Consider the following 26,938-nt stretch of genomic DNA (forward strand, 5'->3'; position numbering starts at 1 on the left):
TAGTAAGGAGTAGTTATAGTTGGGAGCTGGAAGGGACATTCTTGTTGGGCTAATAAGCTCGTTTTTGTCCCTTTAAAAGTTTATGAATCTTAGCCTGGAATCTTAAAATAATTCTTATTATTAGTTTAAATGCAAGGGAAACATGCCATGATGTTTGCTATCATATTTAGACTTTACAAAATGCACTAAATTTACAAACAAAATTGATATAATACAACCCCTCGTAAAGAAGAAAAATGTTTTGGTTAGAATACAGATTTTTAAATGTAAATAACTAAATTGATTTGTGACATTTTGTACCCCATTTTTGCAGGTTTATTTTATTGGAATTAAAAATTATACTTTAGAGTGGATTAGACAAAAAATTAGTCTTTGGTTTATTAAAATCATCTATTATTTCAATAGTTTACTAAACCAAATTTTCAAGATTTTTGTAGCAATATATAAATAACTATGCTGAATTAGATGAGTTATATATAGTTAATGATTGTTTTAACAGGCCACAAGATCTTGTCATTACCATTTAGACATTTCATTTTTGATTTATGTTTTTCAGCAAATAATAGATTCCCTTCTTAAATTTTGTAAGATGCCAACCTCAACTACTGCCTATAGCAACTCATTTCATAAGCTAATCACCCTGTTAGAAAAATAAAACTATCTTAACTGGAGCCTAGTCCATCTTTTTTTTTTTTTTTTCTGAAATCTTAAACTTAAGTTCTCATCTAGTGGTGGATTAATGACACCAGGCCCACACTTGGAAGATATCCTTTAAGATTTCAAATGAAATTTTTGTAGTGTACATGTTGCATTACATTTTCATCAACATTATGTATATTTTAAAAATGTAATTATGCCTATGAAGTTGACATGACAAATATATTTTCAAATTCTCTTGAGTGTACAGCCTAGCCATGTGCCTGCTACCTGAATGTTTTCTCTCAGTTAGTGTTTATCATTACTGAATCATTGTTTATAATATATTGTTTTTCATTTGTTTACAATTGTTAAAAGAAACAGATGTGACTTCTTAGGTTTTGTGTGGAACAGGACACGCCTGCTCCTGTAAAAAAAAAAAGTGTGTATTTTCTTTTATCTATGGAAGACCATCAAGCTGCAAATGAACTAAGGAGAAGTTTTTGTATGTTTATTTTATTATTTTTTACTTTGTTTTGTTGGACTAAATGTTTTTGGATTCTCCTTTTTTTTAGTTTTACACTTGGAATTTAAAAGAAGGGATATAATAGAACTCCATGGCTTTGTAAGTGTTTCTGTGTCTACTTCCATTATCATGACTGGTAAGACTGCTGCACCAGGTACAGTTTACTGCAGTTTAGATTTTGCTCATTCAAAAAACTGTTCAATGGACTTTTATCATTGTATCATAACAGAGGGGAAAATAAAGAAATCATATAAAAATGTAAGAGAATATAGCACAATGAAATCAGGAATTTGTGAATTTCCATCATATCTTGATTTTCTGTCATTTTTATGGTCTTATTAATCGTGTTTTATAACAATGCTTTTGATTGAATAGTAGGCAAGCTTGAAACCAATTAAAATCAATCTTCTAAATATTTCTGAAAAATTTCCCAAGCATTGAAGGTGGGGCAACCTGATTTCATTTCAGTTACTATAATGGACACAAAAAAGTTATTTGGAACATTTATCTTATGCAAGTACATTACTTTTACATCTGTACAGTATGTGATAGCATGGCATCACAGATGTGCTTGCTGTCTAATTCTGTTGTAAATATAGGGTGACATGTCATTATTATTTCTGATAATTATTTAAATCTTGGATATAAATTATTGGTGTTAAAAGTAAATCAATATTAAGTCACTGGTTTAGGTTTACATAAATGCACAGTAAAATTCACCGTAGATCTCCTTTAGGATAAAAAATGTCAAGTTCTAAAAATGTGGAATTTTATCTCTCCCATTTGATAGGAACCGTGCACGAAAGAAGATTCATCATTAGTAAATGAACTAGAAGGTGATGTTGAACAGATTTGAGAAATTTTTAAATATAATTTAAGTAAAGTACATTCCCCAAAAGGATAACAGAAGATCAAACCTCACTGGAAACAAAAAAAAATCAAGAATAAATATCATAAGTTGAAATTTGTATATAAGATAGAAGATTAACAGAAATATTGGAAAGCTAGGAATTTGGTTAAAAAAGAAATTAGAAAATTACAGCTTATGAAAAACTACTGGATGATGATGTTAAAATAGAGTATTATGAGATGGTTGAACTCGTATATATTTCTCATTTATTCTTACAATAAAAGACGTAAGTAATATTCCAGATTCTGTGTGTTCTTTGGGAAATATTTGAATTCATTAAAATCACTTAGACATTAATCTCTTCTTGGTAAATAAAAAGATTGAGAGATTGAAAATAAATCACCATGACCAACGGTTTTAAATGAGGACAGATAAGTGAGCATATCTTGTATATTTGGGTAGGTCAATAGACTGTGGGCAGGAGTCTGAGAATTGAAGTGTTGTTTATGTTACCCATATTTTTAAAGGGGGTAATAAGGGTTGAACTAGAAAGAATCTTTACAAAATCATTTAACAAAATATTATAAAAAAGAGCCAACATCAATTTACTAAAGGGAAATCTCATCTTACTAGCTGTCTACAGTCAACTTCTTACAGGTTTCATCAGTGATGATAAATTGCATGAAAATAAAGCCATATGAAAGTACTACACAATTATCCTATTCACATCTTAAAACCTTTCACAGAGTTACATTTGAAACTTAATTAAACTACTTTATTATCAATGTATGTGAATAAACTCGACATCAGAAATTCATAATAAATCAAAGTTTAGTATTATTTAAGTTCTTACATTTTTTTATTACCCCTCCGAAAAGTATGACATGGCCAGGTGATTAGGGCATTTTACTCACAATCTTAGGGTCACGGGTTCGATTCCCCATCCCACCAAAGATGCTCACCCATTCAACCATGGGGGCATTATAATGTGATAGTCAATCCAACTATTCATTTGTAAAAGAGTTGACAGTGGGTGGTGATGAATTGTTGCCTTCCCTCTAGTCTTTCACTACTAAATTAGGGACAGCTAGTGCAGATAGCCATCTTATAGCTTAGTGCAAAATTCAAAACAAACCAACCAAATTGAAAAGTACAAAGTTTAACCTAAACTATTTATTATAATGTTGTTATCATTCAGACAAAGCATAACTTACACAACCTTAAATCTTATTTAGTTCCATGTAGACCTGTCACATTCTCACTTTCAGAAGTTGCCAATAGTTCTCTCTGACATTTAAGACTATATTGTTTATAACCAAAAGAAAGCCAAAGTTTTAGTCCATAAAATGATGTATTATATTTCATTGTTTTCTCTAGAGAGAATTGTATATTTTCCTTCCAGTTCCAACTTTATTCCACAGGAAATGCATCACCAAGCTTAGCTGAAATTTTAATGGCTTTTGTCACACAGTTAGAAAGCCAGAAAAATCGTGATAGTTATGGAACATTGTTTCCTTTTTGCATGTTATTATTCTGTATTCTTTTGTACATTATTTAATTAAATAAAAATTATTTAATGCACTAGTACTGTTAGTATGAAAAGGTAGGGTGAAATTTCATCGACAGCAAAAAAAAAAAAGACCCAGGTAACTATTTATTTCTTGTTTTTGTGTGTATCCTTTATTTATTATGATAAAAGTAACTAAAATGCAAAAATTGAAAACTTTTTAGGTTAGGTAAAGTAAAATAAATAATAATATTAATAATAAGTTTGAGGTACGTTCATGAGTAGTCCATGCATTATGTAATTTGATACTAGAATGTGAGCTATACGTTCCCCACTTGATTTGCAATTTATATGCCATGAATATTAGTTATACACAGTTCAAATGGCAATAAAACAATAAAATTTAAGTATAAATAGATGTATATTATTACAAACTTTAAGTTACTTAGGATAAACAATTGTTGTTTTCTGTTATAATTTGCAGTCATTCTAGAAAGCAAATTAATTAATTTTTTATGGTGGTTACGAGGTTGGTCAAATCAACCAACCTCATATAGAGTTAAATATTATCCTCCAAAAGTAATATAAAATCTTGTCTGTTATATGACAGTGTTTTCATATTCTTTGAGTGATGCACGTATTTAGAGATAAATGACATCAATTGACAACAAGTAGTTTACTTGAAAATCTTCAAGGTGCTTCTGTATTTTCTGTTTAAAAATAATTTGTAAGATATCAAAGTTTAGTAGCTGTTACACAAGCAGATTCTTACAATAATTTATTTATAAACAACATGTTAATTGGACCAAAACAAATCATAAAGGAAAACAAGAAATCAAGTAGTCACTTTTAAGTAATAATACCTTAAAAACAGAAGAAGATATTTTCATGTTTATTGGAAAATCTTTTCATGTTATCCTCTTGCATATTATGCTGCTTTAGCACTTGCTGAGGGTAAGCAATATGTAGTGTACATTATAAGTAATAGTTTTTCGTTGAGCACAAAAGTGCACTTCTTTAACACTGATGAACCAACATGTGTACATTGTAAATAAAGTTTTCCATTGAACATTAACATTGCTATTCTCCACTCGCAGAAGATAAACATGCAGTGTACATTGTAAATATAGTTTTCCATTGAACATTAACATTGCTATTCTCCACTCGCAGAAGATAAACATGCAGTGTACATTGTAAATATAGTTTTCCATTGAACATTAACATTGCTATTTTCCACTTGCAGAAGATAAACATGCAGTGTACATTGTAAATAAAGTTTTCCATTGAACATTAACATTGCTATTTTCCACTTGCAGAAGATAAACATGCAGTGTACATTGTAAATATAGTTTTTCCATTGAACATTAGCATTGCTATTTTCCACTTGCAGAAGATAAACATGCAGTGTACATTGTAAATATAGTTTTTCATTGACACTGAAGTGCTTTTTTTTTCTTCTTTTTGGGTTTATTAAATTCTACCTATGGAACCCTTTAAATTTAGTTTAAGGCCTTTGAAAAACTCATGGGGACTCTTGAAAAACAAAAGCTGAAAGTCTGGGACCCTTCACTGTTCAACCCAGTGAGAACACTGATAAGGTGCATTTATATTTTCAAATATCTTTTGATAAGGTGCCACATAGAAGAAAAGTTAAAGAAATCACATCAGTGGTAGTTTTGTAAAGAGTAGTTAATTGGGTTGTAGGTTGGTTGTATGAGAGAAATAAAAAAATTTTGAATCAATGGAATCCAGTCAAACTGAACATTTTTTACTAGTGGTGTGCTGCAAGGGTTACTGTTTAGGTCTATTTTTTCTTATATTAATGATACTGATAGGAGAATAGTTAGTAAATTGGTAAAGTTTACTAATGATATGAAACTGTTAGATATTTCTGATTGTATTGAGGATTTTGAGATACTATAGAATGACTTGGATCAGTTCAAAAATTTTGGCAAGTCAACTCTAATTATAGTAAATGGAAGATAAAGCATATGGTTATCATTTGGTTCACATGTTTAGGATAGATGGGAACCCATTCAATGTCATAACTGAAGATAAAGATCTTGGCATAGAGGTAGATAAGTCACTCAAACTATTAAGATAGTATTTTGTTGCTAGTAGTAAATGTAATATAATTTTAGGATTTATTTATAGACGTTTCAAACCAAAACAGGTAGTTATCTCTGTGCAAGCCACTTGTTAGGCCTCACTTGGAATACTGTTTATAGTTTTGGACTCTTCATCTAAGATAGGATACTGTCTTGTAGGAGAGGGATCACAAGAGGTTGTTTCTAAGCTGGTTCTAGGAAAAGAAGGGTTTTCTTAAGGGTATAGGTCATGATCTTTTATTTTCTCTTATTTAAGTTGTAAAGCTTATTAGAGGGAGATCAATAGGATAAAGGTCTGGCACCAAAATAATCATATTCTCCTCTATTTTTATGTGTTCTGTTTATTTTCCCCTTTATTCAGATACAATGAAAATAGCCCATTGAACAGTTTTTTGAATTAACAGTATTTAAACTGCAGTAAACTGTGCCTTATGGTTGGGCAGTCTTACTGGTCATGATAATGTAAGTATACACAGAAACCCTTTAGAAGTCTTAGAGTACTATTATTTCTCTTAAAAATAAAAGAATAGATTTAAATGTTTACATTTTTCCATGACAGGGTGTATTGGGACAGCCTTGAAGAACTATGTCATTCCATGTTGTTTATAATGCTATGTTAGTGTAGTATAAAATAATACCTAGATGTTTCTTACAGTTTGATTTGTAATTTATATACTATCTTTTGTATTCCATGATAAAACAACCTCTTGTTATGAAGGAAAGGGATCTTGATGTAATAGTTGATCAGTCTAAAGCCATCCAACAAGTGCATTGTTGCTAGTGGTAGGGCAAATAGGATTTTAGGTTGTATCTATAGAAATATTTAATACAAGTCTAAAGAGATTATACTTTCATTGTACAGGTCACTGGTTAGGCCGCATTTAGAATATTGTGTTCAGTCTTGAAATCCTTACCTAAGGAAAGACATTGAATTGTTGGAAAGGGTTCAGAGAAGGGTTACTAGAATGGTGGCAGGGATGGAGGGACTGTCATACGAGGAGAGGCTGAAATCTCTCAAATTATTTTCTCTTGAAAAAAGAAGAGTTAGGGGGATCTGATTGAGAGGTTTAAGATCATCATCTTTTTTCATACTTAACAGTGAGAATAGTAGGACAAGGAGAGACAAATATGAATTTTTGCAAGGCAGGAGTCATCTTCAGCTAAGACAGTTTCATTTTTCTAACAGGGTGGTTGACCTTTGAAATGGGTTGCCTTCAGATGTTTTAGAGGCAGTAAATTTAAGTGGGTTTAAGAAAAAGCTTGATAAGTATACAAATAATAAAGGCTGGATTTAAGATATTTTTGTTTAGTTAATTTACTTTAGTTTAGATGGAACAGCCGAGATGGACCAATGGGTCCCATGTTGTCCCAAAACGTTATGTTACATGAATAAGCACTTTAGGTTTTTAAGATTTTTGTGGTTTGTATTTAAATGTGCAAATACTAATGATATACTTAACAAATTCTTTCAATTCTCTTGTTCAGTTTTTTGCAGAAAAAAAAAGACTTAAGATGTCTGATCTAGCAGATAGTGACCACAGTGATATCGTTGTTGAAGATCCAAGTAATTCTTTGACTTGGGACATGACAGACTCTGATTATGCTCGAGTGATTTTCTGTGATGTAGCTGATTCATACTCAACTGATGTCGATGTAGAATGTCATTACCAGTTGTCATCTTTAATTGATCCTAAGGTAGACGACTATGTTGGCGTATACAGAATCGGCTGGAAGGAATCAAGTGAACATGTTGCAATGTTGTTTTGCAGTGAAGCAACCTACAGTCATGATACTTGTGTGACTCATTGTACTCTTCTGTTTAAAGGTAATAAAATCTGTGTAATGGTTTAAAGTTTTTGGTCAAAAGTACAGAATTCTCTAACATGGACATTTCTATAATATAATCTAATGAAGCTAGAATATTTTTTAGCATCTGAAATGGGAGAATATATCACATTTAGGAAACATGTGTAAGGTTTTCATAAAAGAAGTATTGTTTTGGTAGAAAAAAAAAAGAAACCCTCTCTGAATCAGCAAATAATACTTGTATTTTTTAAGTTTGCAAAAAAAATGGAATTAAATCTTAGCTTCTTTTGGCTTTAAAATTTTAGAAATTGATAGCTTGGTCTTTGCTATTACACTTCAATCAAATAATATTTTTTAGGTTTTTTTACTCTTACTATAATGAAATAGAATAAGAATAAAAGAACTATTTATGAATGTGAGAGATTTAAGTTGGATGAACATGATAGGCCAGATTTCCTTCTGTTACCTAGCCTTATGTTTTATGAAATACTATAGTCTGTAGGTTCAAAGGCAGGAGTTGAGTATCACAGAATATCATTTATATCGTAGTAAAGGTGATATATGATGATTATTGTAACCCATTGTTACTAATACTACAATACATGTAGTATAAAACTATGCATACACACAGATATATATATACATGAGAGTGAGCTTTTCAAAACACTATGCCTATCTCAATTCATAGGCTCTTATTATTCTGTTGCACAAGTATTAACCCTTTGGATTAAGTATTAACTTCAGCCATTCTTTGGTATTAACTTCCTTTCAGAAACTGTTAAGTGATAGTTTGTGGTTTTCAAAGTAAAATTTTATTGGCTTGTTTAAATGTCACTGTGAACATTCATCTGTTATTTATGTTTCTAATTAACAGAACAAAATTTCAAAAGGTTTTAATATGCTGTCTTTATTAAGAAGGTTGTACATTATCATCTGCAATATATAATTTGAGTAAGGATTAAGCTTGGAGAATTTAGCATTAAAAAATCCTAACATTAGGTAACACAGTATACTTACTATATATTTGTATGAGTACGTTTGATATACAAAAATCACTTTACATGTATAGGCCTTTAGGTAGCATTATTTACTTTGGTAATTAAGACAATGGTCTGTTAAATTTTTACCAGAAGCTAACACAAATCAAACATACAAAATCTTGATAATCTCTAAGGTTCACTTTACTATTATGCATAAGGATTAATTTCATTCCTTTTTTATATTCTTTAAAGTTACAGTTGCTATATAAAAATTGTTTACTTTATGCTGGTGGCTCTAGTATTATTGAACGTGGGATTCATCTCTTACATTTGTTTAACTAGATACAGGATTTAAACAAGATGAATTTGAAAAGTGTGATTGAATGAGGAAGAAGTTTTTGTTTGTATGTTTATATTTGTGTAATTTCTTTTCTTAATATAGAATTCCTGAAAATATGAAAAATATTTGTGTGCACTAGAAATTATATAAATCATTATTACATCAAAGAGGTATGATAATTGAGAAATTTAAGAATAATATATTTTAAATATGCTTCTAATTTTGTTTACTAGAAGGTTCCATTATTAGCAAGTGAAATGATAACTAAGATTTAGTACATTGAAAATGTGGTAGCTAAAATATCTGTCAGATTAGCAGAGTAATGATTTCACAGCTCTCACAATCTCAGTTTCACTTCATTGAAACTAACCATAAAGTCTTGCATAATTGCCTGTTTATTCCAGTGGTATTCATCTTGTGCATGTTAATTATTTCATCAAGGATGCAAATAAATAATATAGAATCAAAAATCAGATGAATCACAAAGTAAAAAACCTGATAACCCCAACATTTTGGAAAGTAACATTCCTCTTTTCAGGGTTATATTATGATTCAATTTAAATTCATAAAGTTAGTCACTTTCCAGTGGTGTTGGAACTGTAGCACCCCCACTTTTATATATTTGACTTATATAGCAATTTTAGATTATATTATTATATTAATTTTCTGTGGGAAGACATGCCCCTAGATTGAGCTGTCTTTGGCAGTACTTTCAATCTCTCATTGTAAAATCTGCATGTCTAGCTAAGCACTCCCACTTTACAACTCCTTCCTACACCACTGTTTTTTTCCAGCATTATTTATGTTTTAGGTGCTTGAATATATAAGTTGAAGAATTAAATACTTGGTTCTTGTTATTCTCATTGTGTATACAGAACATTGATATATCTTAGTATGTTGCTAAAAGTTTTACCATACTATAGGATTCTGATGTGTTTTTTATTCTGCCCATTGTTTAAGCATTTAGCTCATATATTAGTGATTGTAAAGTAGTAAAAGAAAATACCAGTAACTCTTAATGAACAAATGTGTAAGGATGATGATTGATTTAAGAGTGAGCTTGTTATTAAATGTTGAGGATAAATACTAAGGATAGAAGGAGTACAGAAATATTAAGTTTAGGAATATTTTGTATAAATTCCAACTTTAAATGCATTAACCATGAAATGCATTTATAAGATATACATGAATACTTTAAGTCGGCGGTTCCCATCTGCTGGTCCGTAAAAACGTGCCAGTCCACAGGAAGATTTCAGTCAGTTCACAAGACCGTTAAAAAAGTGTTTTAAAATTTAGTTACTGAAGTATATTGTTTTATAATGTAATTTAAAAGTACTTATACTTTTATACAAAAATTAATATTGCATGAAGTAGTCCCAAATATTTTAGGACTGGAACTAGCTGGTCTTTAGCTGGTAAAAGGTGATGAATTTTGTTAAGAGATATTTCACTTATAATGCATGTACATACAATACATTCTTTACTACATGTTTAACAAATTATTTCCAATTAAGGTCCTTTTTTGTCTCTTGTTTATGGTGTTTTTGTTTGTGTCTGCTCAGTGTTCTTGTATATTTTTTATTTTCAACAGCTCTACAAGCTGAAGAGGAAATCAGAACAAACATACACCTATTTACAAATCACATAGTATACACAAGCAGGCAAGGAAAGGTTAAACAACAAATGGCCACCAATTTTTAGCCCTTATATAGGATCTAGTAGGATTCAGAACCCCAGATCATGTAAAGTACTCACACTGTTCAAATTACAGTACACCATTCTGAGCCAGAGCTTGTGCTTTAGTAGTTAATTTAAAAGAACATAGCTGACTAATTATTATTTATTAGAACTGGGCAGTTTTATAAATCATTCAGTGTGAACAGTGACTAATGTCATATAAACTGATAATTTTTGTTGTTGTTGTTTTTTTTAGCTTGTAGATACCATGATTTGAGAAATACCTTACTAATCAATTACTTCACCCCTATATGCCATATTGGAGAATTAGTGTTTATTATAATTTTGACTTTACTATGCATATTTTAAAAAAGTTTAACAAGCTTTTAGTAAATATGAAAAGTCTGTTCTACACAAAAACTGAATTTTTAATAATGTACATTTACTAAAGGTTTTCTGCAAAGTTACTGAGTCAGTCTGACTCTGACTAATCTGAATATAAGATGATTTTCTTGTTACAGTTTTTATATTTTATATGCATAGCCTCTAGAACTTTTTTAATGAATGTCTGCTGTGTTATCTACCCTAACACTAACTGTTATAAAATTATCAATTATGGTTAATGTCTGATAAATGAAAAGTTAATAAATATGAAATAAAAATGAATAATGTCCTTTTTTTTTTTATGTGTCATTTACCTTTTTTTTAGTTAGTTTTTATCTTCAGAGTTTCAACTGTTAACCTTTTTGCATCTATTGTCTGTAAGTTTATGGTTTTATTATTGTACTTGGTAACTACTTTAGCACTAATCTTCTTGTCAAAGATAATAATTATCTCCCTCTGTGTTTAGCCGTGGGTCGTAAATGCCACGAGTGAAGTATGTGACCTATGTGATCTTTGCGAGTGCAAACCTTAACTGAGAAAGGCCTCACTTTTTTCACTAAGTTCTTCAAATAAAAATTTTTGGAGCTCTCAATTATACATTTCAGATCACAAAATGTATATTGGGCAATATAATAGAATATCCTGAAACAGCTATAATTTAACTGGCTTTCTAACTAAGTAACAAATAGGTTACAAAATTGACTTTCCTGCACGGAGCAGAAAACCATGATTGCAAAAAATTCAACTAAGGCTAAATATCTAATTACAAGTGACAAAATGAACTAGTCTCCTAATGAATCTTGTAAGGAACAATCTGTTCTTTCTATTAGTTATAAATAATTCAATAGTAACTGTCAGAGAGAATTACTCATATTTTTAGAATGATATAGGAGGGATGTTATATACGAGTTTGGCAGCTTTCTTTGCATATTTTTCATGAAAACAAGAAGCTTGGAGGCTAGAAGTATTTTATGGCTTGTTGGTTTGATATCTAAGTATGATTGGAGGAAAACTCAGAAGATAATATAAGGGTATAAAAAAATCTAGAATTGGTAATTTGGAGGGTAGACATTTTTAATGTAGAGAACTGAAGATTGAGAATGTATTTAAGTGCTTTCTTTTGAAACTAATAAATTAAAACTTAAATATGAAACTTTGAATAATAAACTATGTTTTGATGCCAAGTTTATTTATATATAATGATAATAAATCAAAATAATTAAATATTGAATGTAACTGAAAACATCATGACATGTGCTTTTACACTTGTGTATGCATAAGGTTAATGAGGCCATCAATTAGCAAATGCCACTAATTGCTAAGCTCTGTCAATTATAAGGGTAACTGGATTGAACACAGTCATTTTACATGCCATATTGGGCATTATGCATGTGATTTCCATTCCTTTGTATACATTGGTTACTTCTACAGCAGTTTCTTTAGTCATCATACATCACATAACCCATGAACTGTGTATATTAACTGATATTGCTTAAGAACCAACTTACCCTAAGTCATTAAACCAAGCAGAATTACAGTACATATATATCATTTACAAGATTTCACAGGTTTAAGTTTACTGTAACATACATTATGGAAATTAATACACTTATCCACATAGCTTTTACTGTTTAGTGGTTTTTGTAGTTAATTCATGGGTGGTGCAAAATAGTGAAGCCAGCTGCACCAATATTCACTGTCACAACAATGTTTAAAAAACATTTATTACACAGATATTTAAACATTTTATATCTTAGGCTAGTCATTAAACCTAACACTAATGAATTTGTTACTTCCAGCTGAAATGCTCCCTAAAGAAGATGGTCAGTATTATCAGTTTTGTTATATGACCAAAAATGGAGAAATTCATGGAGCAAGTATACCTTTTTCTTTCCACACACCTCAACAAGAACAACTGCTTATCACTGCAGCTGACGGAGAAGACAGTAGCTTTGTGGTTGTGCGATCACATCAAGCTTTTCTAGAGGAAAAGTTACGTAAAGCCACACAGATTATGAAGTTTGAACATCAGATTAAAGTGGAGTTAGAGAGAAAAGTTGAAAAATTAGAAAGTGATGCAATAGTGATGAAGAATCGGGAAACATTTCTTCAAGACCAGATTAAGGTAAGACAATTTGCTTTTACATATATACATTTTAAAATTTATATAAATAAGTTCTAATAAAAAAATTATTGTTGGTTGCTTTGTGTTTTGTAATAGCAGTATAAAGAAAAATAGCACATGTTATTGATTTCATGTAGAGCTGGTTGATTAGAGACATTTGCTAATAACTTAATTGTTGGGATCAGTGATTGATTATTCTTACATGAGATGGCTAATAAAACTTATAATGCTAAAAGTTTTATTTAGATACCCACAGTAGGCAGGCAACAGTTGTTCGTTATGTAGCTTTTTATAATTTAAATTACATTGTAGTTTTAGTAATCTGAAACACTAGTTGATTCTTTTTTGTGATATTAATCAATTTAATCATAATTTCAGTTAATAGATTATTTTACATGGCACTAATTGATGCTCAGGGGTAAGATATTATATTGAGTTTATTGCCCAACTCTAGTTGCATGTAAGGTTGAATTTGTCTTCTTTAAGAGCATTTTGGTTTAACCCTTTTACGACCAGGTATTTTGTATTCCCAGGAAGTAGAAGAATTTGGGAAAGTTTACAAAATTTCAATAATTGTATATTTTATTGAAGAAAGGCTTCACAAATCATACATCATTGGATTCATTATGAAAAACTTTTCAATGGTCCCTGGGAATAGAAATAGTGGGCATATCACATATGACCCTGTGGCAAGCAAGTACTTATGGTGTAACGTAGCCACCTAAGTTAAAACCTAATACCAAGTAATTTTGCACTTTATCCAAATACTAATTTCTAAATATCACACCTGTGAAACAAAACATCTGATATTTATGTCCACTCTGTGATCATTTTTTGTTGTCTTTCAAAATTTGTAGTGCATACTGGAGGTATGTATAGATTTTGATAAAAATATTACCTTTTCACTCCAGATAATTAAAAACAAACTTTTATTTTAGCCCTGAAGAAGCTGGTTAACATAAAAGTTTTATTTTAATTATCTGGAATATAAAGGTTGTTTTTTTCTATCTTTTGTATCACTGTGTGATCAGTCAAGTGCAGAATGGTTTTGAAGAATTTGTAGATGTATGTGTGTTATGAAGTTATACGTATGTAATAGAATTTATTGAATAAAGTCGTTTTCTTAAACTTGTGTTGATATATTTAATAAATTTTTTTTAATTACTCACTAAAACTAAAAAATAATTAAATTTGATAATACAAGATGCATATCATCAAACTGTGAAATATTTCTACCCCAGTGTTTTTGTCTATCCATACCACATGGTTGAATTTGTGAAAATCATGTTGCTTTTTAAAATCTATGATCAATCACTTGTCCATTTACCACACTTCAGCTCCTGGCATGAATCATGCCACCCACTACAGTTAAGAGTACAGTAGGCTAAATTGAATCAGTAACGGTTATATCTGAAGCAATTGGGAAGCTAGTTAATTACATACAGTTAATTTTTTAATATACACTATTGGCTGTTTGGTTATATATTTTTATCAGGTCATAAAAAAGTAAACTAAAAAGATAAAATTATCAATATCTGCATTAGTTTGATTATTTGTGCTATATTTTTTTTCATAGGTTCTCAAAAGTAACTCTGAGAAAGGTTAAAAGTTGAACCATCCTAATTTTGTAATATAAATATATATATACTAGCAAGGTTAACCACAGCCATGTTTCTTTTACAAGTTCATAAACTAATTCTTTGAAATAGTCTATTTTCTATTAGAGATGAAAACTCAAATAATATTTGTGTTATAGTGGTTTGGTAAGAGATTTCTTCATTAGCCCTAATTGAAAAAAGTGTTTCATGTGTGTGATTTATCCACCATGAAATACAGATATGCAGGCCTATTTATAATATGGTATCCACTCATTAACCCTTTTTTTTACTAAATGCAATCTTGATCCTGATTGGTTCTTACTTACTACTAAAGCATAGTTAAAAACATAAAATAATTATAATAGAGCACTAATTTGTAATATATTATATTTTACAGAATTATTGTTTTTGTAATTTATTACAGCTTTATTCAAACATTTGTGTCCCCTGAAAAGTTTGACAACCCAGGGGGACACACCCCCTGGTTGAGAACCAATGATATAAATAATTTTCAAATACTCTGTCAGTATTTTTTTAATATTAAATATGTGTTATTTTTAACTTACTAATTTTTTATGCTGTTGGATTTGGTGAGTACTTTCAAAATAATGACTCGTTATGACAGGCTATAGAGGCTGAAAAGGCTGCACTTGAGAACGAACTGAAAGATATCCTGGAAAAATACAATCAACAACAAGAGCAAACTGAAGATCTGAAGAAACTAGTGGATAAGCTACAGTCTGACCTTGAAAAAGGAAATGTGTATTGTAGTCAGGTCCAGGATACTGTAAAGACATTGGTATCAGAAAAAACAGAACTGGAAGGAAAGCTAAACAGGGAAAAAGAAGCCTTGATTGAACTTGAGGTAATATTTTCTCATAGGAATCATACTATATTTCTGGCTCACATTGCCATTGGAAACTTTCAGTATTACTTTCCAGCAATCTCCTGTAATCACAAAGTTGTATAAACTAGATGTTATATACACACACATAGTATGGCTAATTTGTATCCAATTTAATTATGTAAGATATGTATGAGTCTGAAATATTTTTGGTTTAAGTAGTGTATATGTCAGTAAATACAGTTAGTTTGATTTCATTGTATCTCTAACTTCTATGTTATCTTTTGTTCTTGAAATCTCCTAGAACAGTGTTTCTTAACCACCAAACCACAGACTGGCATCATGTTGTACAACCACATAATTGGTCTGTGGGATTTCACAAAAACTGACCGAATATTAATATGTAAATCATAATGGTTTTTTGTTGTATTTGTATTTTACAAGTCTGTAACAGTTTATGGAGGCATCGAGCCATCCCTTTGTATCAAAAAGGTTGAGAAATGCTACTCCCAAAGCTTATAATTTCTAGTATACAGTATTAGTCACTATGAAAAGGCATTATTTAAAATTACGCTGGTCAACAGAATTGAATATTTTTCTCTCATCAAAGATATAAACACACTTTTTTATAACAGTTTTGCAAGCTGATTCCAAATCTGTTTTTGGTTTTCTTTTAGCATATCTAGTCATCGAAATATGACTGGTGTTAATTTCAATACAATTTAGGTAATAATCACACATTAGGCTAGTTAACATTACAACTTTATTCATTTTTCAGTATAATTCCCATAAACATTATACACACCATACACTTGGTTAAATTTATACAGTACACACTTATGAAAAAAGAAATGGACAACAAATTGAAAATGATGCAGGTATGATTTTCTTTTGTAAACTTTGTCTGAGTTGTTGCGCTACAACATCCAGCAGTAGTCTGCCAGAAATACTTTCATTCCAGAAACTGATGTTTGGAAATTTCTCAACAAGGTATTGAAACCCTTTCGAATTCATCTTACCCCTCACTTTCACAAAATTCTTCATTAAATCGAGCTTAATGTAGACGGGTGGCAGGAAAATCTTTGGATCAAGTAAAGGAACACACTGGACACTGCTCGTTTTTGGCCCGTTTATGCTTCTTTGATGCTAATAATGATCTGTGGTTACACGGCTGTCCCATAGGCATAGGACACAACAGTATTTCGTGAACCCTCCTTGCATGCACATTAACATACCAATGACATTGAGATCACCACAGATATTCCATTGATGAGTGCTGTATTGGATTGCTTCCAGTAGTATATTCAAGTTATCATATGTCTCCTTTAGATGAACGGAGTGGGCAATCAGGATGCACGTCTTTAAGTTCCTGTTATGCATAGTTATTTTTTGCTTCACTGCAAAATATTATTGGCTAAAAAACATAGTTCTCTTAATATTATGGGAATTGTAATTAAGGCAATAACCTTTCAAATTTGATCGATCTCATCACGAAAACTTGACGTGCTATAGGAAAACCAAAAACATATTTGGAATCAGCATTCCAATAGCTATCTAGCCCATCTATAATTGTATCTGATGAAAATGACTTGTTGGCCAGTGTTATCATCCACAGAAATAAGATAAAATCACCAAAAGATTTTAAAAATCTGTTTCACCAGTAATAATAACAACAATGTGCATGCTTCTTCATAAAATTGTATTATCTCTTTCAAATTGAAAAGCATGTTTGAAAGTTAATTTTTATTGATATTACATACTATTAAGATATTCTAATTTGTCAGGATAAAAAATATTATATTTTGCATCATAAAGTTCCAGAAAGATATTTTCTTTGCTCGTAATAGGTCACCACATGTTTACAGTTTTCCTCAATGATGAAATATTGCTCATATTCTTTACTTTCAGTGTCATGTTAAAAGTATTCAGATGAAAAATGGGCAAGTAAGTGACCTTGAAAATCGTTTGATGGAAAAGATCGTGACAATGAAATGTATGGAGACCACCAACAATTCTTTACTGGATGAAATTTCAAGGCTAAAAAAAGATAAAGACCGCTTAAAAAAACAGCAAGAAAAGTCTAAGGTAAAACAAAATAGTATTTTATGTTCAATAATAGTAGTTGTGGTAGTGGTAACTTCACTGAAACAAACTTTACTGTTTCACACCTTGCAGGGGTGAGAAGGGCCTAGTGGTTAGCCTGTCAGACTGTGGAATTGAACTTTTGTAGTTCATGTTCCATTACTGCCACACACACACCTCCCACAAACAAAAAAAAACGTATTCAGTACCTTATAGCTGTGTGTGCATTATAAGAATGATGGTGAAATATGGATAACACAGACAGCTCTCGTGTAGCTTTGTGAGAAATCCAACAAACAAACACATCTAAGCATCTTTCCTATAACATGATTTTCAGTATATTAAGGTTTACTGATTCCTGATGGGGTTAAATAAGTGACTGAAGTTCATCTTGGTTCACTTCATAAAGCATTAAAATTAATTTTTAACTGCAATATTAGTTAATAATTATATATTACAAGTATTGTGATTCTTGTTCAAGCTTTCTTCATAAATTTCTCCACAACCTTTATGAACTCAGATTTAGAGAAAGGTAGTAATTTTGTAAAAATATTGTTTAAAGCCGAATATGGCATGATTTACTTGATCTTTACAACAGACAACTGAACTTAAAGCTGTAAAAACAGTCAGTTTTTTGTTTTTTTTCTCTCTTGATAAGATGTAATTTGGTAGTTTTTCTTGAAAAGGATGAGTTACAGTTCGTTCAGCAGCAGTTGGATAGCACAAAAACCATGCTTGAAGCCCAGGAAACTACCAAAGATTTGATGTGGGAAGAAATAAGAGCTCTGCGGGAATATAAGAAACAGGTAACCATAATGTTATAAAATACAATAAATTGAACTAAAAGATAAAACTTAATATTTTAATAATTTTTTAGCTAATTTACGTGCTGAAAGTTGACTAACTCCTTGTATCACCTTTTCTAGAACCTATGTACAAAACAAATGGCAATAAGCCTTTATAAAAATTAAAACAAAAAGCAACCCATAACTCTATCATCTGCACTTATAGTGACACTGTTTTGGCACACTTTTCTGTGAGCACACATGCATTGTAATGTCATTGGTTAACGTAGGACTTCTACATCATTTATAAATGATTCACAAGCTTTAATTAGGCACTAAAATCTTAGAATGTTAGTCTTGATCATTATTGTATTGTGTACATTTTTATATTCTTTTCCAATATTTCTGGCCAACAATTGGGGGGGGGGAGGCTGTGGAAACCTGCATTGGAATTATACCAATATGCATGATGTATGTATTGTCTGAATAAAATTATTTAAATTATTAATAAAAACATTTGAGTAATCTTAAGTACAAATCTTGATTTCCATGGAATTTCTGAAACACAAGTGGACAAGGCATATCATCTTTTCTACTCAGTAATCTGAAACTTAATGGAATAAATATAAAATTGACACTGAACTTTAAACTCTTTATTCATCATCTATATAAAGTTGTCTTTTATTATCTTATGTACTTATTTACTGATTTACATTTTCTTAAAATGTTTGTGACCAATCATTTTCCTTTGGTTCAGCTAAATGAAGTCAGTAACTGATTAGCACGGATATAGTTTTTACCTTTTTTTTCACTTCATTTTTATTTTTGCTTACACATCTTTAATTTCATTATTGGTCAGTAGATGAAATTTAATCATCATCCTCTTCTTTTTACTTTGTATATGTTCTTGTAATTAGTATTGTCCATTTATAATTGACCACAGTTAACAAAGTAATAATGTTTTTTTTTCAACATTGCATTGTTACCAGTATAAAAATTACATTGTGATTATGTTGCAGTTCTAATAAATTCTCTACAGATTAAAAGTTCATTAGTGAACATCGTATTTTATTTAAAATGTTATTTTTCTCATCAGAAGGACAGTCAGCACTCAAAACTTTTTACCATTTCAAAGCAAAGCAAAAGTTGCTATTAATTTCACATATTGTTAAAATATTACAAAGTTAGCAGATATAACACTGAAGTTTTTAAAACTTTACATTATGATGATGCATGAACTCAATCTTTTCAAACAAACCTCTTTCTTATCATGTGTGAACCAGTCATGGCCTAGTGGTTAGTGTACCAGGCTGAATATCGGTCCGTAGTTTCTAATTTGTGGCTACAAAAAAAAACTGCTGTGCACTTTAGAGTTACGTATTATGAAAGTGATAGCTAAATCCTACTATTCAATTACAGTAGTCCAAGAATTGGTGGTAGATTCTGTTAACAGATTGACTTCTCTCCATCCTCCATCCCTCTATCTTATCATTTCAAAATTAGGATAGTCCGTGTATAACTTTACACAAATATTCAAAACAAACATGTACAGTGTGTTTGTGTGGAGAGAGAGAAATGTTTATTAAAATAAAATGTATTGTTTAATTTTATTGATTCTTTTTTAAAAAAGAGTTACCACATCACCTACCATATATACACTGATCTAATCAGTCACTTAACTGTAGTATTCTTCATTCCAGTCTGGTGATATTATTGAGAAAATTAAACATGAGAATGCAAGTCTGAAGAAATCCGTAGATGCTTCTAACCTGCAGCTCAGTGATTATAATGTAAGTTTCATTTTTGATGTTATAAATGGAGGAATATTTGTTATAAATTATTACATTAAGACCTGATATTCATTGAAGTTATCATGGTTAGTTACATATCTGTGAAAAATGCAACAAATATGTTTTTAAAGTTATAAAAAAAACTTTTAAGTGCAGCTCTACATCAGCTATAACATAATAAACTATCAAATATATATATATATATATTGAAAGAATTGCGTTCACATTTCTTGAGTGACCAGAATAAATAAGTAGTGTTTAAACAGGCCATTAAGAGTAAAAACATGTAAATAATAAGTTAGTAAAAAAACCATTGGACTAATGCTTAACCCAGAATATCAATGTCTTTCTGATGTATTCTTTAATTAATTGTTATTTTTTGAGTACATTTCTTTTAGTCAGTAATTATTCTACAAATCTGATGCAATAGGCATCAAAGATTTCTATCAATTCAACTTCTATTATTGAAAAAAAAACTTAGATATTGTAAGATCTATACTTGAATGATGTTAAGATTAAAAATACTTTTCTTCATCTGAAAATTTTCAGATTTCATTTGTGTAACCTCTTAATATCAAACATTGTTTTTGTTTGTTTTTTCAGTAAATATTTTTATTTTATTTGTTTTTTTTTCTCTACCACAACTCTATATGGACCCGATTAATTTCTATAAGGACTGCAAATTGCAACAGGAAACTACATTTGTTTATCCTAAATACCTTCAGGCTCATAACAGTTTAGACTTGTTTCTTTTTTAATTTTATTGTCCTTTGAACCATGTCTAGCAAATAGTCCTGCCATACAAGTTGTAAGTCACTTGGCAAACGAGTAGCTCAACTTACCATATTGAATGATTGGAAGATTATTATTGTTATCTGTCACTATTTTATCTAATATAACCTTATCTAAACTAATAAGATTCTAATTTTGATGTTTTAGTTACTTTTATAACAATGCAATAAATAAAAAAATATACATGAAAAACAAGAAATATAGTACTTACTTTTGACTTCTCATGTTTTTTTGTTGTTTGTTTTTTTGGGGGGGTTTCTGATGAAATTTAAACCTACTTTTATTATACTGATGCTACTAGTACACTAAGTAATTTTTATTTAGTTTAATAATGCACCTAACAACAGAATAATAACAGGCACAAAGAAAACAATGTCCTGTAACTATCATAATTTAACTGGCTTTTTGATTATGGCACAAGAGCCTTAAAATAATTCCCTAACCTTCTTGACCTGAACACCACAATAAAAAATTTCAAACTGAAAATGAAATGAACAATACTCTGTACTGAAAATAACGTAATATAATTCATCATTTGATAGATTAAAGGTTTGACTTTCTATTGGTTATAAATGATATAAAAATGTCGAAGAAGATTATTGGCAATTCTTGAAAAAGAGGATGTGACAAGTGGGTCTGATTTTCTAGTTTGTCTCTGTAAACAAATAAGATTGAAGACTATAAAAATTAGACTTTGCCTCAGTAATATCTATATTATAATGAGTAATTTCTGTTAAACTCTGTACTTCAGAAAGGGGTGATAAATAAATTAGAGAATGGGCAAGACTTAGAGAACAAATGTCATAATTCTCATTCAAAGAGAGATTGAGGGTTTATTTAAATATTTCTTTTTAAGATTCAAAAATTAAAACACATGTTAATACTTGATTTATTGACTATGTTTTGAAGCCAAGTTTATTCATATATTTTGATAATAAAATTGTTTAATTAACTCTGTAAAGATCATAAAGTGAGAGGGTTAATAGTTGAGAGTAGGAGATTGAAGGAAGTTGAAATAAATATCCAATGAATTCAAACTAGCTAAGTTAAGCATGGCAAGGTACCACACCTTGAACTAGAGGAGGATTTTCCATGACCTACCACTGACTAAAATTGTACAATAAACTCAATTTAATTGACTGATAAATTATTGTTTCCAGTTATTACTGTTCTTGATTATTCCAGCTATACAAGTAATTAAAATATTACCATTAGGATTTTTCATTATTATTTTTGATTAATTCAAGATTTGTCAGTTTAATCAATTAGTTGACAACTCAAGAAAATAATCAACTAATTAAAGTTAGTGTTTCCGATTATTACTATTTTGGATTATTCCAATTATCCAAGTCTTGTGAGAATAAAAAAAATTAGTTCAATGTAATCAATTAATGAGCTTGGCAATTAATCAGTTATCAAATTACTAATTGCCCAGCTCTACCATTGGCAATATTTGACTTTAATAAATTACTTTAAAAAACTAAATACACTATAACTCTCACTATGGGCTTGGTCCCAGGGACCAACCTTATAAACATTTTGTGCTTGTTATAGTGTTCATGCTATAACTTTTAATACAGTAAATGCATCTTCACAAAATTTGCAGATTAACAGTAAACATTACAAGACTTTCGTACACAAAATATCAGATTGTTTTTTTTTAAGTTTTAAGATTTTTTAAGTAATGATTTGCTCATGCATTTTTCTTTTTGAATGTTGATTATCCAACATGCAAAGGAATTTTGATTTTAACATTAAAAATATTATTTTTGTATCAGAAAAGTTTCAAATTTCACATACGAAATCATTATAACCTCCTGATAAATATCAAACTTTTTATTTTTTTGAAAAAAAAATATTTTGTTATTTTTGCTATTGTATCTCTGTATGGGTTTGGTTGATTTGACTCTTGTAATCACCATAAAAATTAGGAAATAAATATAGATTATGCTTTTTTCATTCTAAATTTACTACAAATTATAACACGAAACCATAAATGTTTAGCCTAAATAACTTAAATTTCATAACATTATACATATATAAAAAATTTATTATTTTTATTTTATTGAACTTTCAGCAGTGTCTGACTAACATTACAGAAGTTAAAATAAATGACGAGGTGCACGTGCACTCGTTATCGTATCCAATAATATAAAACTGGCCTTTACAAAGCAACCTATCTTGGCTGTGTTCTAGTGGACCAGTATTTGGTAGAATACAGTCACATTTCAGTTATAATACATTATATATGTATATATATATATATATATTATTACTATTTACAAATAAGTTCTTAACTTTCAGTTATTTTTATTAAAGCATAGAACAGTAAATGTTATGAACTTTGTACTCCTTTGCTGCTTGTCATAATTTGCTAAGCCTTATCAAATTTCACACATGGAGAATGTGAAACAAATTGTATTTATGTTTTATATATGCATTTTGAAATAACCAAAAATCATAAATTACTATGTTAATACCACAGAATTCAACTATAATTTATCAGGCTTAATAACAGCTGTATTTGGGTCTAAAAAATATGATTTTTTGAGCTCAATAATGTGTTACTTTACCACTTGGAATCTTCCATGGAAAGAAAAGGTTTCCCATGTAAATACTTCGCAGAGGCTCACAAAACCATGTGGGGGACATTCCAAGCTTTTGATTGGCTATTCACATATCATAGACAGAAGTAGGTGTACGTAAGCAGGTATTTCCAAAAATAGAAAGAGGTGGATGGGGCTACTGTGTTTGAGTCAATAAATGTAGTTATATCTCAGTAAATAGAAAATATAGGAGGTTCTTGTTTTATATTCTAGCTTGTCAATATCGGTAATTTTAGTTTCTAATTTGTCAGAAACTATAGACTTTGTATTTGGACATCTCAAACATCTAATCTGAACCAATGCTGCATTAAACATCCCACATGACACACAAAAATGAATATTTAGGATTTTTTTTCTTTTTTATATTTACTCTTAAATTAAGAAAGTAACTAATGTATAATACTAAAATTTGAATTATAATGTACAATTTGGTACCAAATATATTAACATATGTTTATAAAATAATAGTTCAATAAAATTTTGGATGCAAGTCTACAAACGCAATGACATGGCCTTTGACCAGTGACCATAGGAAGACCTTGATAAGGTTAAAATAAAAAGTATGAGTACTTAAAACACTGAAATGAAGTTTAGAAATCCAAAATGGCAAAAACATTTACAAGTGTTTGCCTTAGAAAATTTATAAACTTGGTTCAAATACTTTGTCAAAGATTATGTTGGAACTTTTTAAGGAAAAACATCAAGCTGTCCTGACCTAGCATAATGTTGCTAAAGTTTGTGTTATAGAATATTTTTCATTACATCTTTATAAATCTAGACATTAGTTATGTAATTTTTGGAAAACTGTAATTGTTGTTAATTATTATAATGTTGAAGCACAATGGTCAATCTTAGGGACTGTTAAACAAGTTGTACTTCAGACTGGCTTATTTCCAAACTATTGCTTTAATACTTAAATATGAACTTTAAGTGAAGTATTTTAAAGGGAAATAAATTACTTAACTGCACATCGTTTTTCACAATAAATCGCATATTAATAAGTGTTAGAAATTACATAAATTAGAACATTCAAAAAGTTTGGTTAGTTGGTTTTAAAAACTTGTATTTTCCTATTTTTTGATTAATGTTGTATTTGTACATTAAATAATATTCTTTATTTGTTTTGATATAGATGGGATCTCATCCTAGAAACGTTCTCGAGTTCCCTAATGATGACAACAAAGGAAACAAGGTAAATTTTCTTCTTTTTTTTTTTTGTTTCAAAGTAATTTAGATATAAAAAAATATTTTAAATCTTGTATTTGATTACTCAGAGAGAGAATTTTGGTATAATAGAAAATACAATCTGACATAGAGACCTAATATATTATTCGATTTGACTTTTCAAACCTCATCAACACAGCTTAGGTCAGCAAACCAAAGAAACACAGTAAGGTACCTTATAATGATGTATATATATAATATTTATAGTTTTTAAATGGTGAATTTAAAAGACTTGCAAATTTCATAAATATTTTTATATGATTGTTTAGTAGAACAAATTGGTGCTTCATATACATGTTTGTATATCTTTTTTTTTTTTATGTTTTTCCTGCTATTTTAATTCGCATGTGCTTGTTTCAAGAGAAAGTTAACCGAGTCTTTTCCTAGTGGTGAGAATACTGCACATGACATTTTTCTTATTTTCTTCAGAATGTGTAGTGTATACTGGAGGGATTTAGATATTTTAACAATAAAGTTAGAAAAAAACAACCTACTGTACATAACTTTAAAAAAGTTTTTTTTATTTCAACCAACATTTTACCATTGTGGCTTCAACACAGTTAGTAAAAAACTGATTGATATTAAAATATATGTTAAATTATTAAATTGCTTTTGATTATTCTCTTTCTCGAGTTTGTCATAATGTGCTTTTATGTCTAAGGAATGTTGCAACAAATTCAAGAAACAGAATGTCAAAAGCAATTTATTAAGTTTATGTATATTTTCATATCAATCAATTTTTCAAGCTGCAATTGCAAAATTTGGGTTGACATAAAAAAGGCCCTTTTTTAATTGTTTTGTTAGTATAGGTACTTTTTTCAAACTATTTTAAAAATGTCTATTATTTTTCGACATTCTTCATAGAACTAAGATCACAGAAGCATCTATAGTTTGTTGCACCCCCTTTTTGCTTTATTCTGAAGTTTATAATTCCTAATTTTTTTTGAATGTTTACTTCTAAGATGAGATTTCCAGTTGTAATTTTTAAATCTAATTCATAATATTTTTGTGATGTGTAGTTTTTATCATTATTATTATTATTCATTATATGTAAGTGTAGGGTGAATACTAAATCAAAAAACATCACTCAGTGGCAAATTACTCCACTAGTAATATAAAACTTCAAAGAGATTTTAGTAAAGTATTAATTTTGTTACACACACACACACACATGGCTTCACCATAGGAATATACTTTGTCAAAATTCCTCTAAAGTGTAGTTGGGTTTGTTGAAGCATCATAAGAATCCAGTTGACTTTTGCTAGTATGCAAAATGTTGTGTAAAGTAGGCTTTAGCCAGATTGGCTTTTTTTTTTAACTGTATTTTCTCATTATATCAACATTTATTATTTTGAGTTTTTACAACCTCCTGTGAATTTATATGTCAATAAATTTATTTTGATTGATAATTTTTTCACAAAATTTCTATCAAATGCAACCTGATGAGTTCTAGTATGGCATGAAAAGCCTCGTCAGCAAAGGATATGGCAGATGTGGTGTGGTTGATTGGTCAGAATATATTCTCCTTTTCTTTAAATCACAAGTTCTTATAAAGATATATTAATGAGTTTGAAATTCAGAAACCACCATCTTTGCATTGTCAAATTTTTATTGCTGGAATGTGGAAGAAAATTGATGGTGTGAGATACCCGATTTTAATGTAACATAAAATTTGGGGACAATATGGGGCCTATTGGTCCATCTTGGTTGTTCCATCCTCAAAACTAAATTAAAATGAAGAAAAAAAAAAGAAAATTTAAACCCAACCCTTTTTATTCATATACTTATCAAGCTTTTTCTTAAACTCACTTAAATTTACTGCCTCTACAACATCCGAAGGTAACCCATTCCAAAGGCCAACCACCCTGTTAGAAAAATGAAACTGTCTTAGCTGAAGATGACTCCTACATTGCCAAAATTTATATTTGTGTCCCCTAGTCCTACTATTCTCATGATACTTCAACACTATCAATTCCCTTTACTATCTTAAACACCTCAATCAGATCCCCCCCTAACTCATGATACTTCAACACTATCAATTCCCTTTACTATCTTAAACACCTCAATCAGACCCCCCCCCCCCCTAACTCTTCTTTTTTCAAGAGAAAACAATTTGAGAGATTTCAGCCTCTTGTCATATGACAACCCCTCCATCCCAGGCACCATTCTAGTAACCCTTCTCTGAACCCTATTCAACAATTCAGTGTCCGTCCTAAGGTAAGAAGCCCAAGAATGAACACAATATTCCAAATGTGGCCTAATCAGTGACCTGTATAAT

The 26,938-nt window shown here is 29.9% G+C and overlaps 1 protein-coding gene across 1 annotated transcript in view; it reads left to right on the top strand.

Moving 5' to 3' along the window:
* Positions 1–26,938, top strand: part of LOC106468270 (tax1-binding protein 1 homolog) — a 51,955-nt gene that overhangs the window by 4,450 nt on the left and 20,567 nt on the right. The window contains exons 2-8 of the mRNA XM_022396607.1: positions 7,113–7,452; positions 12,614–12,939; positions 15,163–15,402; positions 17,290–17,466; positions 18,150–18,269; positions 19,949–20,038; positions 24,569–24,628. Coding sequence (XP_022252315.1) covers positions 7,140–7,452; positions 12,614–12,939; positions 15,163–15,402; positions 17,290–17,466; positions 18,150–18,269; positions 19,949–20,038; positions 24,569–24,628 — 1,326 coding nt within the window. The 5' untranslated portion in view covers positions 7,113–7,139. The remainder of the gene's footprint in view (positions 1–7,112; positions 7,453–12,613; positions 12,940–15,162; positions 15,403–17,289; positions 17,467–18,149; positions 18,270–19,948; positions 20,039–24,568; positions 24,629–26,938) is intronic.

This window comes from Limulus polyphemus, unplaced genomic scaffold, assembly GCF_000517525.1.
Source record: "Limulus polyphemus unplaced genomic scaffold, Limulus_polyphemus-2.1.2 Scaffold2943, whole genome shotgun sequence".
Taxonomy (NCBI): domain Eukaryota; kingdom Metazoa; phylum Arthropoda; class Merostomata; order Xiphosura; family Limulidae; genus Limulus; species Limulus polyphemus.